Genomic DNA, 17,621 nt, shown 5'->3' on the forward strand with positions numbered 1-17,621 from the left:
ACAACCTTGTGGGCTGTTACGCCAGACTCCATGAACAATGCAAAACAGAGGACCCCAGCAGTGAAGCAGCCTGTAATGCCATCTGTTCTGGTGAATGACAGCATGCAGCAATATAAATCACATAAACAACTTCCTTCTCTGCAGAAGGGCACATTCAAAACAAACTAGATTAATTATGACATGAGGTAGAACTTCATAGATTCCAACTGTTAACCCAGAACTGCCAAGTTCACCATTTACCTATGTCTCCAAGAGCCACAACCACACATCTTTTAAATAGTCCCAGATGGGTGACTTTCACACTTCCCTGGGCAGCCTGGGCCAGTGCTTGATGAGCCTTTTGGTGGAGAAATTTTTCCTAATATCCAATCTAAACCCTCCCCCTCAAAACTTGAGGCCATTTCCTCTTGTCCTACCACTCGTTATGTGGGAGAAGAGGCCAAACCCCACCTGGCTACAGCCTCCTTTCAGGCAGTTGTAGGGAGTGATAAGGTCATCCCTGAGCCTCCTTTTCTCCAGGCTAAACACCCCCAGCTCCCTCAGCTGCTCCTCACAGGACCAGGACTTGTGCTCCAGACCCTTCCCCAGCTCCACTGCCCTTCTCTGGACTCCCTCCAGCAGCTCAATCCCTTTCTTGCAGTGAGGGGCCCAGAACTGGACACAGCACTCGAGGTGTGGCCTCACCAGTGCCCAGTACAGGGGGACAATCCCTGCCCTGGTCCTGCTGATCCAGGCCAGGATGCCATTGGCCTTCTTGGCCACCTGGGCACACCCTGGCTCATGTTCAGCTGCTGTCACCAGCACCCCAGGTCCTTTTCCATTGGGCAGCTTTCCAGCCACTCTGTCCCAAGGCTGTAGTGCTGCCTGGGGTAGTGTGCCCAGAGAAGCTGACTTTAGTCACAGGGCAGATTGTGGTGGTGCATCCCACGCTCCCCCACCAGCCACACTATTATCTGAGAAATGCTCATTAAGCCTCAGCCTTGACAAACAGCATCTGGGCTGAGCTTCTCTTCATGTACTCAGAATCACTGTCTGCTCCCAGGAATTAGTGCTGTCCAATAAGTACCTGGTTTTTAACAAACTGACTTGGAAACTTATTTTTCTTGCCTGAATAACAACCCAAGTGAAATAATATTTTTGACATTCAAGGAAAGTTACCGACTCAAACTGCGGCCACAGAAAATTATTATGACTAAAGCCCATTCTCTTATGACCCTATAAACAGCAGTCCAAAGTGAGACCTATTCTATGTGAATATGAAAAGATAAAATATCTAAATGGTATATTTAGTATAAATCAATAAAAAAAATTTTTACACATTTTCTCAGTTTTAATTTTTTAATGGTTCACAGTGTTTGTTTGAAAGACAAACTGTAGAAGGTAAGGAAGAGTACAACTCCCAATGCAAAAAAAACCAAGTGCAAGAAGCTTTCGTTCCAAAGCATGTGCAAAAGGCAGCCTTACTTTCTGGAATGTATTGAGCCCACTTCTTGCATTTTGCTTTTTCAGAGAAAATAATGAGCAAGGGAAACAGAAAAATGAGGAGAGAAAAGCAGAGTATCAATAGGGAAGGAAATAAAATGGGATAAAAAAGAAGGATATGCTTATCCTCCAGAAGCTAAGAGTTGTTACAAGGATAACCTACCAAAGGATAACCACCAAGCAAGAACCTCCCCTTTCTAATGGTTTCTAAATGTTGCATTATTTTCACTTTTTACCTGTATCAAACGTGCAACTCAGAATATGCAGCTTTCATATGGCTGCTAAAAAATTCCTAGAAAGGCCCACAATATCTCTACATCTGTTTATTTTTATATATTGTGCTATTAAAACAAATACTGAGATATAAGGGGAGAAAATGCTGTGATGGAATCGGTGAGTTCTGAGCCTGGGGAAACAACAATGTAGCTGTACGTGAGAAGTCTAGAACCAACTGAAGCAGCGGAAAAAAGCAGTGACCTAACCAAAGCTGTGTCCCAGTTTCAGAGTATGACTTACCTAGGTGAGCAAGGGCTTATAAGAGCATACTTACATGCACTTTGGCTTAGAGCACTGTGGTTGCAAAAGTGATCCAACAAACACAAGAGGTGGAAATCATTGTTGCTGGATAAGGAACATTTGCAGAAATTGTTTTCCCATTCTTTCTTTCCAACTAGAGGAACATTGTTCTAAGTTAAAGCAGCTTCCAAACTATAGAAAAAGATCCTAAATGCAAAACTTTACACTGTTTTCCCCAACACAATGCAAGTAATAGCCAATGCATCCAAGGAAAGGCTCAGCCTCCTCATTCATGCCAGATAATATATTTTCCATTCATCCACTTTCTTCCTGCACAGAAAAGAAAGGCTTTCTATTCCTATTCACATTTGTCTCTCATTTTCTATCCCCATAACTCCTGTATCTTTTTTTACCCTGGAAGAAATCTGCAGTTGTGCAAACTACAGTCTTGTGCAAACAAGACTGATGACATCAAGCCTCTAAATACTGTAAAAATAGTTCAATGTCTTAAAATTACCATATCCCCAATACGTGTCATACTGAACACCCCCTTCTAACACAGTTTACTTAGACTCTCCATCTTTTTAAACCTGTTATTTAACAGAATAAGTATTTCAGTAAGTTTTACAATGGTCTCTTTCTTGTTAAAAAATTAGTATAATCGAATGCTTTACTGCTTAATTGCTGATTTGTAAAATGGAAACTGCAATTAGATTTATGACTTAACAAAATCATAAAACAAATGACAAAAGGTATATCCTTCATGTATAAATACTTAATCCTAAATCAACTACCAGAGAATATCTGGGAAGATTTTATAGACTTAGTGTTTTTTCATTACCTCCCTGAAAAATAACTTCCTAACTCAGTGCTTATTCCAGCACAAGATGACATAGTTAGTTGCTTTTTTTTTTTCAGCTCAAAATATCAAAATCTCAACTGGGAAACACAGTTTTAAACTGAAGCAAATTAGAAGCACAGGGACAAGAAGATAAGAAGTTATCCTTCAGTAAGCAGTTTTAAAAGGCAGGAAACAAACAGGAGAAACAAAAGCAGGCAGCACAAAATGCTGATGACAATTAAAAACATGAGAAAGGAAAGGAAGCAACATAACCAGCATAACACATTTTCCAAAATGCAGATAACATAACAAATATACTGTCATTAAAGACAGGAAACTATAACCCTAACTATTAATTCAAGAGTCAGGATACAAAAAGACAACTACTGAAATCTACAAAATACTTGTAAAACAAGAGGAACATGATATATAAAACCAGACAAAAAAACAATCAAGGGAAATAATAACAGGAAAGTAGTTCTGTTTCGTGTAACTGAAGGAGGGATTCGGCAGTTTCCAACTCCGTTCAAGTCCGCCCATGTTTCCCCAGCAGAGCTGAGCCTTGGGAACTGGTTGTGTGGGGAGAAATAGACGAGCTACTTGCACTGCTGGATGCTTCTGCAGCAAATACCAGTTTGTTTTAGCAGGCTGATACAGGAGAACTAAGAAGAAATAACAAAAGCCATTTCTTTTGCCTCACTATGAACATGTCTGGTAAAAATAAAACCAAAACAAAATAAAAAAAACAAACCAACAAAAAACCCAAACATCCACATTGAAAGTGAACTCTGACATGTACACACACAGTGAAAAAAATTACTTCACAGCTATTTGAAGGAAGAGGGTGTTCCCATCCAAATTAACAGATATCAGCCACGTTAGAACATATGAATGCCAATGAGCAGCAGTGCCAAGGGATCTCTCACAGGATTTTACAATGGAGTTTTCTCACGCTACTGAGCTTTGGCCACCCTGAATATGTCCAACGTTACGTAGGATTGTCCTGGAACACTTGGTTGAAAAGGAGGTAAGACACTTGACTGACTTTTGCATTCATCCATACTGCTTTCTGGGAAGCTCTCAGAAACAAGAAATTCCCTTGTTTTAACAGAATTTTTAAGGTATGGATTGAACAGTGCTTCTTCATTGAAATCTTCCAGCTTTAAAACTTCTTCACTATCATTTTCTTCATTTTTAATTGGATTCTGTTGGGATCCACACAAATCATTTGCCAGCATCTCTATGGGTTGGACTTCCTTCACTGGTACTGAAGCTGAATGCATTTGGCTTCTGGTAAATTGATCAGTAATTATGTAAGTCATAGATGGTGAAAAACATTTAGCAAGTTCATTTTCTTCATTATTCGGTATCTTTTCATCTCTGTTAGTTATGCCTTTTGTATTAGTATCAGTACATTCAGAAACATGGTTTTCATAGTTTATTAGTAGTGATCCTTCCTGACTTTCTTCAGGAAAACAGTATTCCAAAACATTTATGTCTTCGAAGTCCACAGTTTTAGTCTCAGATGACACTCTCTTCAAAAATGAATTATTCTGTCAATGCAAAGAGATACACTGGAGAGTTATAAAGGTATAGATAAAGTATCAGTTTATTTTTGGATAAGTATATTATTGCTATTTGAGCTCTGACTCAATTTCAGACATGCACTAGAAAAGAGTTCACATGCATTTCAGACAGGATGCAGTTACATGTGAATGAGTACTAAAAAAGGCAATGTTATTCTGTCCATTTGCTAAACACTTTCATATTAGGTTTTCTGTGCTTAATGAAATAGCAAGTTTCAATGAAGGTTCAGAATCAGGTTTGGATTGTGTCCATCTAGTCTAATCAGACATTTTTGAGAAAAAAGTTTAAATCCCATTATCCACAGATTACACTTTCTGCATAAACCTGATCAACTCATCTCCATTCAAATAAACATCAAAACTTTAATACGGATTAAATATTCAACAAATAAAAGACAGAAATGTTAATACAATCATATACCAAATCTTACTATATATGTTGTAATAAATTTTTTGTGGAGAAGGGAGGAGGTATACAGATGTGGAAATCTGATGTAATAGACTCAATAGCCTGTGCAAATTTAATTTACTTTACTAAATGAACCATGTCCACCAGCCACTTTTTCACTTCAAAACATTATTTCTCAATATCTTATAAGAACTAGATGAATATACTTTATGAAGATGCATCTTCTCTATTGTTTTGGAATACTACAAAGAGCATTTTGTAGCACTTAAAAAGAAGAATAAAATTCAGTATGGGGAGGGTTTAATTCATAAAATGACTCCCAGAAAAAGATTTATTTTCTCTCCATTTTACCCCTTCTTTAATGCATAAAATTGCAACTATTACCATAGATGAAGCAAGAGGCCATTCCACTGCAAGGCTCTCTTCAGGATTTGGTATATCAGGCCAGCAAACCTTTTTAAGCCTATAATTGAGAATGGAATTTTAGCCACATTATGAAAGAAATAGATTATTAAAAATAAAACTAACAAATCACCAGAAATTCCAGATACTGCTAAACTATCAAACTTTCACAAAGGAAGTCTTTTCTATATCAACACAATGCTTTTCAATAAAATTGTTTCCCCATACATGGATTTTTATTACAAAAAATCTCAACAAGATCTCTTGGGTTACAGAGACATTGCAGAAAAACTACTAATTCACAAAAGCAATTTTTTATTATATTATATATTATGTATTATTATATAATATTATCCAATTAAAGAGTATATTAAATAAGAGCATGCCAAAATAAGACTGTATACAAACTGTTGTGATCGTGTTTCAGGGTGTTTCTTCAGTGAAAAGCCACCTCAGGTGACCTTTGCTCAAGGAAAGTGTCCCTAGCACTACACCACATTAGACCTACGCTGAGTTCCTAAATTAACAGCAGTTAATGATGCTCACTCATTGAATCACTTACTGACACTGGGTAGAGATGTAAGGGAATGAAAACCAGTCCTTAGCTTGACTTTTCACATGGCAATTTGATCTACACAGGAACAAACATTCTACTGCATCTCAAAGTATTATTCAGAATAAAAAAATAGTTTTTACTATTGTAAAAGTTCAGAAAGCTCAACACAGATGAAGATGTAAAAGGGATGGAAATTATTGCTTCAGCTGTACTTATTAGCTGATGCTTCACTTGACAACAATATTGGTTCTAATAGCTTAGAATGCCCCAAAATCGTTCAACTTTTTAACCTTCTCATCAGCCAAAAAACCCAGTCACTTTTCTTGTGAAAAAAAAGCATATTTTATAACCTTAAAAAAACTCATTGTCATCTTTGGGATATTACTGGATCCCCATGCTCAGAGAAAGCAATTTAAAATCTGTCAGGTGACAACTGTGACAGCAGATGAAAAGATTATGAATCATGAACGGATATGGATCCATACTCAAGGATGAAGCATCCAAATGTTTTCACACAATGTCATTTTTAAGTTTTTTCATTACTCCTTTGCAGCTCCCAGGCCGCATCACAAACCAACAAGAGTCATATTATTATGGGTAAGATAAGCAATAGGAACTATGTGAAATATGTCCAAGTACCATCCTAGGATATTAAAAGTGTCTAGAAAGTTTTATTTCTTAGCATTCTTAATTTTCAAAAACTGGCTTGAAGTTTGCTCCCCTCACCTAAATGACCATGGAACTGCAAATGGCACATATGCAGCATTTTACATAAAACTATGTAGGTGATATGTAAATCTGTTTCTCTTATTTATTTTGTTTTCATTTATTAAACTTCCTAAAATTAGTATTTATTTTTGGGCTATGGCACATAAACTGCCGTTAAAGTATAACCTGTACACTTTATTTGTTGCTCCAATTGCTTGTTTTCTATTTTGACATTGGTTTTGACATTGACAATAAAAGCATTTATAAAATAATTAAAAATTCCCATTTTACAAGTTAATTTTAAGTGGTTGCATTGAGTTTTAGACAGTAGAAAATGTACTCACGCATGTTTTTTCAAAATGCACGTTATCCAAAGGCCTATCAGACAAAACATGCTTATCCCAACTGGTATAGCAATAAAAAAGACATCTTCTTTATCTTTAGACAAAAACAAACAAAAACCAAAACACTAATTAGTCCACAGGTGTTTGTCATTTCTTCAGGTATTCCCCCTTAAGACAGTTAATTTTTAACATCCAAGTCACTCAATTAGCACAATTCTAAAGAGTTCTGTCAAAACTAGCCAAAATTACTCAGAATACTGTAGGATATCCATTGTATGAGTCGTCAAAAGATGAGTATTTTGAATTCAACAAGCCACTGTTACTGAGCCAGAAAATCAGTTCACAATGAGACTTTGCAGGATGTTTCAGAGACAGATTTATCGCATTTAAAAATTTCCTTTACTTAATAGAATCACACAGTAATTTAGCTTGGAGGGGATATCTGTAAATCACTTCATGCAACATTTCAATTAGATCAGGCTGCTTAGGGCCATAACATGCCAACCTTTGAAAGGAGTCTAGGATGAAAACTCTACCACCTCTTGGTCACCTGTTATTTTACACTCACCTAAATCTGCTGGTCAGTGCCACTTCCACCAGTTACAAAAAGATAAATTGCAAATTAAGTTCAGGAGATAGATTTTAAATCCCAAAAAATACAGTTACTCTGACTGAAACATTGTACAAATTTCTGAGCTAGCTTCCATGTACCAGAGTACCAGAGGTATTTAGGAATGTACTGAGAACATTCTTCCAGAAGTTGAAATGAGGAAATGTCTGACCTTCTGATCTGCTGCCATTATATCAACTTCCTTGTGAAATCTGGCTAAAACAAATAGTAAGAGACAGGAAAAGGTATTTCCCTACATACTCACTGGCCACAACCTCTGCACTCATTTATTAGGTGCAACACAACGTGTGGTTACTGTAAATCTCTCAGATGGAAAAGTCTACTTTTTAATGAACCATCCCATCCCATAGCTGATAGCATACACACCACTGCTTCCACAAGCAACCATAGTACTTCCACAGCTTTACTGACAAGAAAATAAAGATTTTTGGGGTTGACTTCCAATTATGAGCTCTTTTTTTAGTCTGTGAGATGGTTAGTGAAATTAAGTTGAATTCAACTACTGTTGCCAATTCTTCCTTGTTTTGTTCAACACTACTTAAAAAACAAATAGAAGTTAACAAATGCCTAAACAAAAATGTCCTGTAATTCTTATTCCCACACCCATTTTTTGAAATAGTAATAACTAACCTGGATTACTACTTACCCAATTTCAAAGTCTTGAAGGTTTTTGGCTCTCCAATGGTTCCACCAGCTCCGTTGCTTGCCATGATATTAACAGTATATTCTGTATTAGCCTGTAAGGACTTCAGTCTGTATTGCAGAACATCAGAGTTCACTGTTTCATCTTTTTAGGAGAATATTTATGTCAGTAAACACACAAAAGAAATGTTATATCAGGGAGCTGTACACTTATTTAGCAACTTCTACAATAATAGATCACAAACTATTTTAAAGGTAAGTTGAAATACAAAGCAATCTCACCAGTCCTTTTAAAGAGAAAAACGAAATCATTAAACTATCGATACTACTTAAAAGTTTGAGGCAAAAACCTGAACCATTATGTATTTGCTTTTAAAAATAAATACAAATATTTTTGCTAGTATTAAAGATAGGTGAATTATGATCTTCTGCAGTTTATCACTGAAAACAGTGCTTTGAGAACTTTATTTCCTCAAAGCAGTTGGCCCAGAAATTAGGAACTTCAAATAGTTTCTGTAGCTTGTGAAATTCAACTATATTTCTACTACATGCAGTTAGACACGTATCATGCAAAAGAATGCCATCTATAAGCACTGGGATACCACCCCAACAAAGTCAAAGGAAAGCCAAAATCAACAGGTATTTTTTTTCCAAGTTTAAAAATGCTTTTATGAACAGAACTCAGTGTTTCCAATACATTGAAATTAGTGTAACATGCTTCACCTTTACATTTTTTTAAGCAGGGCATGTATCCTATCATCCTATGCCTACTAACAATACCAAATGGATCTTCATATTAGAAATTACAGGCACTAAAACATCTGGTGCATAAAGTCAAAGTCAACTCCTTTCATCAGTCAGTTCTGCCAAGAAACACCCAGGAAATAGTTATGCTGCAATATGCCCCAAGTTAAAATAAACTGACTTTCTCTTAAGGCTGGGAAAGTGAAGTTCTAGTGTTAAAAGGCCATCAGCAAAGTCACCTTGGCACACACCCCACGTTCTACTCTTATCAAGAACACATGACATCAGAGAAGCCTCAGAAAACATCAATACAGCATGTTTTTCCATTTAAATTTAACTCCCTTGCATTGGTATTTACAACTAATTTTCTAAAGAAAATAATCTGAAGTCCTAAAAAGGACACAGCCTGCTTTACATTACAAGTAATATGGAGAAATACGGGTCTGTAACATGTCTCACGGATGACCCTACACAAAGCAGTCAGCATTAAATTACCCAGAAACCAACATGGTAGGAAAAATTACATGCAGAAGACTAAATCTGATAGAAATAATAAGCTTTCTCTTTCACATTTAAAAATTACCAGGAATACTCTTGCCCTGGGTCCGAATGGATATCCGTAAGAAACAAGCATCACAAGATTTTTAAGTTTGCAAACTTTGAAAAGAGATTGTATTAGGTGCCTGATAACAATGATGTCTAAAAAAGGGAGGGAAAAAACCCAACTCTGAAGCACTGAATGATCCAACAGCATTCTTCATAAACTATACAGGAAGAAGAGTTTAGGTCACCCCAACACTTTTCATGAAAGCTTCTGCTGAGATTTAAACTAAATAAGTTTTGAACAGATACCATTACAATGCCAGATTGTTTGGACACTATTCCTGAGGTAAAGGTTAGGAATATGCTCAAATTTATGCTATCAGCCTCCAGACCAGAAAAGCAATGGCAAGCACAGAAAATCAAACACTTCTGAAGGAACTGATCTAAAAACTATGTCCAAAGAAACTATTTCTTGGCAGCTTCCTATTTTCTTCTATAAAATTATTATATATAAAATTTTATATATAAATATAAAATTGACAGTAAAAATATTTTAACAGAAAATTTCCACCATACTTTTCCAGAAACTGAAGGCAAATCCTTCCAAGGACATGCATGAAACTCACTGAACCCTCACGATCTGTGACTTTACATAGAATCTATGACTCTCCAATATACTTAACTCCTCTACTCCTGTCATGACCTTTGCCATTGACTTCAAAGGTGTGTCAAGATGGAAGAGAGACTGAAAATTTCATAACCCTGTTGAAAGCACTGTTGCTTAATGTATACTTACTCAATTCTTTTCCATCTTCGGGTTTATAGAATATCGTATAGTTAGTGATAAATCCGTTTCTTTTATCCTTTGGAATCTCATTCCACTTTATTGTAACTTCATTTTTCCCCACAAAGCCTGTATCAGCCAGAGGTCCTTCTGATGGCTCTACAGAGAAGCATTATAAGGTAGGAAAAGTAGTAAAATAGTCAAGGTACCACAATGTTATCTGCTCCTGTTATTTCACGTGTACCAGTAACATTAGGGGAAACATAAGCATGAGAAAATACGTAACCGCAGTGCTCCGACATAGTCCTTAACTTTTCTCACCCTCCTTAGTGTGGGAATTCTTCTGATTAAACTTCCCCTCATCTATTCTGGAATTTGCATAGTTCTAGGTGTTACTGTATTCAAATATCCTGAGATCATTAAAAGGCTCTATTGTTATAACATCAGAGAGAGATCAAAAGTATCCTTTGTGCACTCATGGGGGGACTCAGGTGCAAGGCCACTGCTGATGCAGGAGGTCTCTAGCTGAGCTGGGATTCAGATGACATCTCCAGCACCCCCAGCATCCTCAGCCTTGCCCGTCACACTAAAGAAAGCCTTTCTACTGACACAATACCACCTCAGACATATTCCTCATCACTTTGAAGAGTTCTCTGTGTTCCAGTTTAAAAAAAACACCTTACTTCCCTTTCTCTAACAACCTTGAGTGTTGTCACAGCTACCTATAAACAGGAAGGCACTCAAAACACATTCTAACTTTGCTAGTAATTATTACTCAAATAAAAAATACTCCATTGCCGTCCCCCAGTAATTAATGCTCTTTAGTGGTGCACTGTAGTATGTCTGCATGCCCATTTACATAGACCTATTTATGCCCACACACAAATCAACATTTTCACATGGAATCTTAAAATTACTGGTAAGCTACATTCTTATAAATGGCTGTATAAATCATTGAATTCACATTAAACTTCTACAAAAAAAGAAACTTTACCCCTTCCCCTGCAAAACACTACTTCACCCACAGTTTCTCTACAATTACAAATGTTGTGTCTTCTTATCATTTTTTATGTGCAGGACTGCAAATATTTTATTACATTATAAAATATAACAACGAAGTATTAAAAAAGTAAGCTTCTCAAACCATACATTTTATTTTATGAGTAGAGTTTACTCATATATTAAGACTGAAAAATGTAGTCAAGCATTAAAATCAAGTATAATTGTATATCTAAGTGAGCTGTAACACTGAAGAGATAGCTAGTTCAAAAAACTCTTTCATGTTTGGAGCTATACTCTTTCCAAGTGCTTTGTATACAATATGTAAACTTCACAAAAAATTAGTGGGTGTAAGCAGCAATGTACTTGTATCACAAGAGGAATACTTTCTTATAAACCAATTCTGTGGCTGAACAGAACAGAAATCAGGAACCCTGAAACCTAGGGGTTTTTCCACCATCTTCATCTCTCTTTCAAATAATGATAGTACCAAATCACTCAAAGATAATACATCCTGAGAAACAGACTACAACACATCTTTCACAACATGATTACTTTAAAATACCTACTTTTTTCTTGAGCATAGAATTGTGCGTAAGATGGAGCTGCTACATTATTTCCATAAAGAGGATACACTGAGATGTTATAGCATATAAACGGTTTAAAGTTTTCTGTGAAGGAAAGAAAAGAATATTTGCATACAATCTCTGTGTGACATTAATACAATGAAAACAGACTAAATCACAAGGGAATTCTAAACATACAGTTACCGACTACTCAACTGTTTAGCAAGCACAATATGCAATTACTGACTTGAATGCTCATTACTGCCTTTAACACATTTTGTTAAAAGTAGTATTTGTAATAGCACATGGTTTCTGACTCATTTTTCACAAGAAATACTTTGAATGGGTAATAATACTCCAGTTTCATACAACTTCTCTACATGAATCCACTTGCTCATCTCGAAACAGTCTATGGTTTTGGAGAAAGTCTCTATCTTCAAATAACTGGTATGACATTACACTTAAAGGTAGTATTTTTGATTTCACATATCTTTATGTTTACTGCTCCACAAGAGACAATTTTGTCTCATGCATCAAACAGATTAAAAAGCAGTGGGGTCCCAGCTCTTAACACTTAGGACCTGAGGGAATGGCAAGTAGCTGTGTCAGGGGAGATTTAGGCTGGATATCAGGAAAATGCTCTTCACCCAGAGGGTGGCTGGGCACTGGATCAGGCTCTCCAGGGAAGTGGTCACAGCACCGAGACTGACAGAGTTCAAGAAGTGTTTGGACAATGATCTCAGGCACATGGTGTAATTGTTGGGGTGTCCAGTGCAGGGCTAGGAGATGGACTTCAGTGATCCTTCTGGGCCACTTATAACTCAGAATATTCCATTATTCTATTATTTCTACACTGATTTTCCAGTTATGCCAACTGCAGATCTACTTTTAACCAGCCTGACTCAAGGGTACAATTGTCCCAAGTGAGATCTCTCCAGTAGAATTTTATGTTTCAAGACAGTTCAAGCTATGTAATCAACAGGGTTTGTACCCACTATTTACAACAGCTCCCATCGACCCTGAGAGGACGTATCTGTAGCTTTACATTCCCTGGCATGAAACTGGCTTCCTAGGTCACTCCTCTCAAGTTCTGCAGCTTGCGAATAATGGCTATCAACAGATCCCTGCATTATATCAGCTTTCTGCTGCTCTTTCAGTCCCTTACACCTATTGCAGTGCAGCAAGAGTTACGGTGGCCATCATATACACATTACTCCATCTGGTTTTAGCTAGGTTAATTTTCCTCCCAGTGGCTGCTGTGGGCCTGTGTTTTGGATTTGTGCTGAACACAGGGTTGATAGTACAGAGTTATTTTTGCTATTGCTGAGCAGGGCTCACACAGAGCCAAGGCCTCTTCTGCTTCTCATACTGCCTCACTGGTGAGGGGGCTGGGGGTGCACGGGAGGTTGGGAGGAGACACAGCTGGGACAGGTGACCCCAACTGACCAGAGGGATATTCCAGAACATGTGACATCACACTCAGCATATAAAATGGGGGAAGAAGAAGGAATGGGGGGACATTTGGAGTGATGGTGTTGGCCTTCCCAAGTCATTGTTACATGTGATGGGGCCCTGCTCTCTTGGAGATGACTGAACACCTGCCTGCCCATGGGAAGCAGTGAATTAATTCCTTGTTTGCTTTGCCTGTGTGGGGGGCTTTTTTTTTCCCTATTACACTGTCTGTACCACAGCCCACGAGTTCTCCTGCTTTTACCCTGCTGATTGTCTCCCTGATCTCACTCAGTAAGCGAGCAGCTGCCTAGGCTTGGCTGCTGGCTGGGGTTAAACCACAGCCATCCTTTTTGGGGAGCCAGGCAGGAGTCGAACCATTGAAATGATGACAGATTTGATTGGTATGTACTAGACTGAACTCATAGCTGTTAGTGCTGTTCAGCTAGTGTTAAGCAGGTTCCTGTGCTTGCTATGGGGCTCGCTTGCTTGACTGGATATTAGAGTCTAGTGCTAGTTAGTGGCTGCTTTTTGCTTTTGCTGTTTGCTGTAGTGATGCACTGCTTAACTGATTTGTGCCTGAGAACATTTTGATAACAGCCATGGGGATGTGCCTGGGCTGGCCAGGGCAGTGCTGCTGTTTCTGTGCTGATGTTCTGAACAGGCTGGAACTCCACTGTGAACTTGAGTTGAAGGGACTGTGATGCGTGAATGAGTCCACAATGGAGAATCCACCTGAAGCCTGTGGAGGATCCCACACTGGAGCACGTGGAGAACGTGCCCTCACAGGGGAGCCACACTGGAGCAGTTTGTGAATAACTGCAGCCATGCCAGAGAAGTTCAGTGAGGACTGTCTCCTGTGGGTGGGAACCCATGCTGGAACAGGGGATGTAAAGATTCCTTTGCCACCTGTAGTGAAGATCATGGTGAAGCAGGCCATCCCCCTGCCACCCATGGAGGACTATGACGTTCTCTCTCTAAAACACATGAAGGAGCATGACCTTCTCCCATATTCAAATTCTTTTTAGTTCTAGATTTCTCTGCTAAAAGAGTCACATCACTGACATCAGTCACAGGCCTCCCTACTGGGATAAGATCAAGCCATGGAACTGCTTTAACACAAAATTGGTAGCCTAATCTTATATGGGATCAAACACCACACCTTGTACATTGCATGAAAATTTGAAAGATTAAAAAAAGCTATTACATTACCTGCAGAGATTTCAGTAAAACATGCAATAATACTGTTGTGTTTAAAATGGTCTGAGGAAAGCTACATGAGTTCATCCTTGTTTGTTCTTTCCAATCTACCTATAAATATATGTACATCTGTACATTGTTACAGCTGTAACTGATAAACATACTTTTGTTATTTTTCCACTTTGTAGAATTCGATACATATTGCCATGATCTACCAAAAGGGTCCATCTCTGATTCCTCATACCACTCAACCACATATTTGGCTGGTTCTGGTTCAGAGGTTTTCCACTGCACAACCACTTCTTCATTTGTTGTAGAGGTTGTTACTGTTTCAATCACCTGAAAGGCTAAAAATTTAACAGAAAGTATCAGCAATTCTGTCTTCATAAACACCTGAAAAACACATACAGAATTCAAGAACCAGTCGCTCTTTTAGAATCCAAATTTCATAGTGTGTAAAATTTTATAAACCAAGTTACTACCAATTTTGCAGGTAGCTCATAAGCAATTTTGATTGAGATGACAAAGGTAATAGGAGAACAATAAGGCAAGTCAGCAAGGTCATGAATGACACTGAAGCAGAAGTGAACCATCAGCCTGCAGAATAGAAGTAATGAAAGTCTGAGTGAAAACCCAACCTGGCAAAGCAGAGGCAAAAAAGACCTGACAAAGCAGAGGAAAAAAAGAAATGTGTTTGGTGGGAGGAAAGCATATCACAGCATGGAAAAATCAGAAAAAAATCTATGGTGAGATACAAACGTGGATAGGGAGGTAGTAAGCAAACTCTAGCACAAAATTACATCAAATCTACGTATCCAGTCTTCTGATGAGAAATGAAATTTGATTGAGCAATTCCAGGGGAACATTAGCACTTACATCATGAACAAGTGATGTAGAGGTGATTCAAGTGTGTCAAATACAGTCTCTCTGCCAGATCATAGCAGGTAGCAGGATGTTGCAATGCAAGGCTCAAAGCAGTATCAGAATTAAACGTAAGAGCCAAAGAGCAACTCTTGTGCTAGAGCAGACCAGCTTCCTAACCCAGGCAGTGGGTGGGATGGGTACTCTGGGAATGCTTATGAAATAAGATTAAACACAAGGCTTCTCTCTCTACTTCCACTAACACAACTTAGCGACTTCTATTTATCATATCTTTGAATTACGTTGTTAAATACTCTGCACTAGTACCCTGTGGTAACCAGGTATTATGAGCTAACAAAGGGAGCATTCCATAAATTTATTTGGGAGGTGCAAAGTTAGAGAAAAAACTAAACCAACCAAAAAACCCCTCAGAAAGTAATACAATAGAAATGCAATAAGACATCATAAAGTATTCATATCTTAACAATTGTATCTCAAAACAAAACCCCCAACAATAATTGTCTGTAACAGTTACATGATGCATGATGGCAAAATATACATAGATACTTATGACAGAAGCCCTTAGCACAGTTTTGCTTCCACTATATCAGAACTTAAACAGATGTAATGAAAACCACTTTTTCATTAATGAGAAAAATATGACATTGAGAAATCTTACTTTTTTCATCAGTGGATGGAATCCTCAAAATGGCTTCAGGAGACTCTCCAGCAGAGTTACAGGCAGTGACAGATACTATATGTGCCTCTTCATTTAAAAGTAAAGTGATTTTCTTTTCAGTAGAGTTGTTTGTCCTTTTAAGAGCAGTCTTTTTTTCTGGAAAATACTGTATTTTGTAGCCTAGAATTCTCCCAGAAGGTGGAAAGCTTTTTAATGGCTGTTAAAAAAATATACAGTAGTAAGTGTTTCACAGTGTTATTTGGACAAGCCAAAACATACGCTGTATTAAAGGCCAAATTACAAAACTATCACACTGTATTTAGAAAAGCAAGGTATTTTCTTCAGGCCCGTCTTTAGGACAGACAGCCATGGCAATTTCCTTGACAGATTTCAAAAGTCAAATACTGAGATTTGAAATGCAAAAAGCCTTTGGACACTTTGCTAGAAGATTAAAGTGAATTTAAACACAGCTTTGGAAAAATGGATTGTTTAAATGCAGTTTAAGGACTTTCAATGAGATTTTCCAGTGATCTGAACACAATTAAATGCTCCCTTTTCCACACAGATTACAAAACTCCATTCTTTTACCATTCACTAAACAAAAGCCTTTTCAATTCTCATTTAGTTCAGTGAGGGTTTTTTTCTGGTAACAGCAAATGCCTCTGGCAGTTATGTGTCCTACAACACTAAAATACTTAAACACAGTATCAGCGACAAGATACCAATACAATTATCAATTCACAAAAACTGTATATACCTTCCACATAAGATGTACAGATCTATTTTGAGATGAGTGTGAAGGCTCAATTACTCTCCACAAATCCACTTTTCCTGAAGGAGCTATTTAAAAACAAAAACAAATAACTTGCAATTTGTTGCTGTATTAAAAAGACAGTCTAATACGGTGAAAACAATCAAAAGGTTTCAAACATAGAGTCTAAGAGAAACTTACTGAAAGTAAGTTTTCTGTAGTGCTATGCCCTTTTTTTCCTAATCCCTAATTTAGTTAATTTCATAAGTTTCCCGCTGCTCGCTTTTATTAGAGTCTCCTAGAGGAGATTTTCTAGCCTTGTTTTATAACTGACATTTTAATTTCTCTACTTATAATTTATTTCATTGAACATATATGCTGCACTACTTTTCTGCTACTATCTTACTTTTCACTGTTAAATCTCCATCTACACTCTTAATTTTCCCTCTCTTCAGTCTGTCTATTCATGTTTTCTTCCTTAGCACTATGTTGCTTGAATCACTTTTCAAATCACCTGCACTACTTGCTCATCTTTCAGTTTATATTCAAACAAAATACACATGTTCTGTTTAAGCAACAGGATTCTAAATTCAATAGATTGATAATATGCTGAAACACAGTTTTTCCCTACTAAATCCTAATGCCTCAAAGTGTAACAGAAGAAAACTATTACAGGTAGGTAGCTTACCTTTTTCTTCTGTGCTTCCTTTTTTTTCTCCACTCCATCCACTCCAAAATGCTGACCCATTATTGACACACTGAATGGCAACAGAATAGTCTGTGGAGTCCCACAGACCTGTGAGATTACATGACCCTGTTTTATTTTCTAGATTCAGTGAGACATTGACAAATTTCTGAAAAAAGGTACATGAGCAAAAATTATTTGATAAAAAATTACATGTAGATATATGACTTATTTTCTTAAAAA

The 17,621-nt window shown here is 37.4% G+C and overlaps 1 protein-coding gene across 5 annotated transcripts in view; it reads right to left on the minus strand.

Moving 5' to 3' along the window:
- Positions 1–1,324: 1,324 nt before the first annotated feature.
- The window catches only part of IL31RA (interleukin 31 receptor A), a 42,082-nt gene continuing 25,785 nt past the window's right edge, over positions 1,325–17,621 (minus strand). For all 5 annotated transcript variants that reach the window (XM_048291913.1, XM_048291911.1, XM_048291912.1 and 2 more), the window contains 10 exons: positions 17,382–17,547; positions 16,700–16,782; positions 15,943–16,159; positions 14,567–14,749; positions 11,757–11,858; positions 10,201–10,347; positions 8,122–8,262; positions 6,845–6,938; positions 5,219–5,297; positions 1,325–4,392 (listed from right to left, as the gene is read on the minus strand). In XM_048291913.1, coding sequence (XP_048147870.1) covers positions 3,793–4,392; positions 5,219–5,297; positions 6,845–6,938; positions 8,122–8,262; positions 10,201–10,347; positions 11,757–11,858; positions 14,567–14,749; positions 15,943–16,159; positions 16,700–16,782; positions 17,382–17,547 — 1,812 coding nt within the window. In that variant the 3' untranslated portion in view covers positions 1,325–3,792. The remainder of the gene's footprint in view (positions 4,393–5,218; positions 5,298–6,844; positions 6,939–8,121; positions 8,263–10,200; positions 10,348–11,756; positions 11,859–14,566; positions 14,750–15,942; positions 16,160–16,699; positions 16,783–17,381; positions 17,548–17,621) is intronic.

This window comes from Corvus hawaiiensis, chromosome Z (genome assembly GCF_020740725.1).
Source record: "Corvus hawaiiensis isolate bCorHaw1 chromosome Z, bCorHaw1.pri.cur, whole genome shotgun sequence".
Classification (NCBI taxonomy): Eukaryota; Metazoa; Chordata; class Aves; order Passeriformes; family Corvidae; genus Corvus; species Corvus hawaiiensis.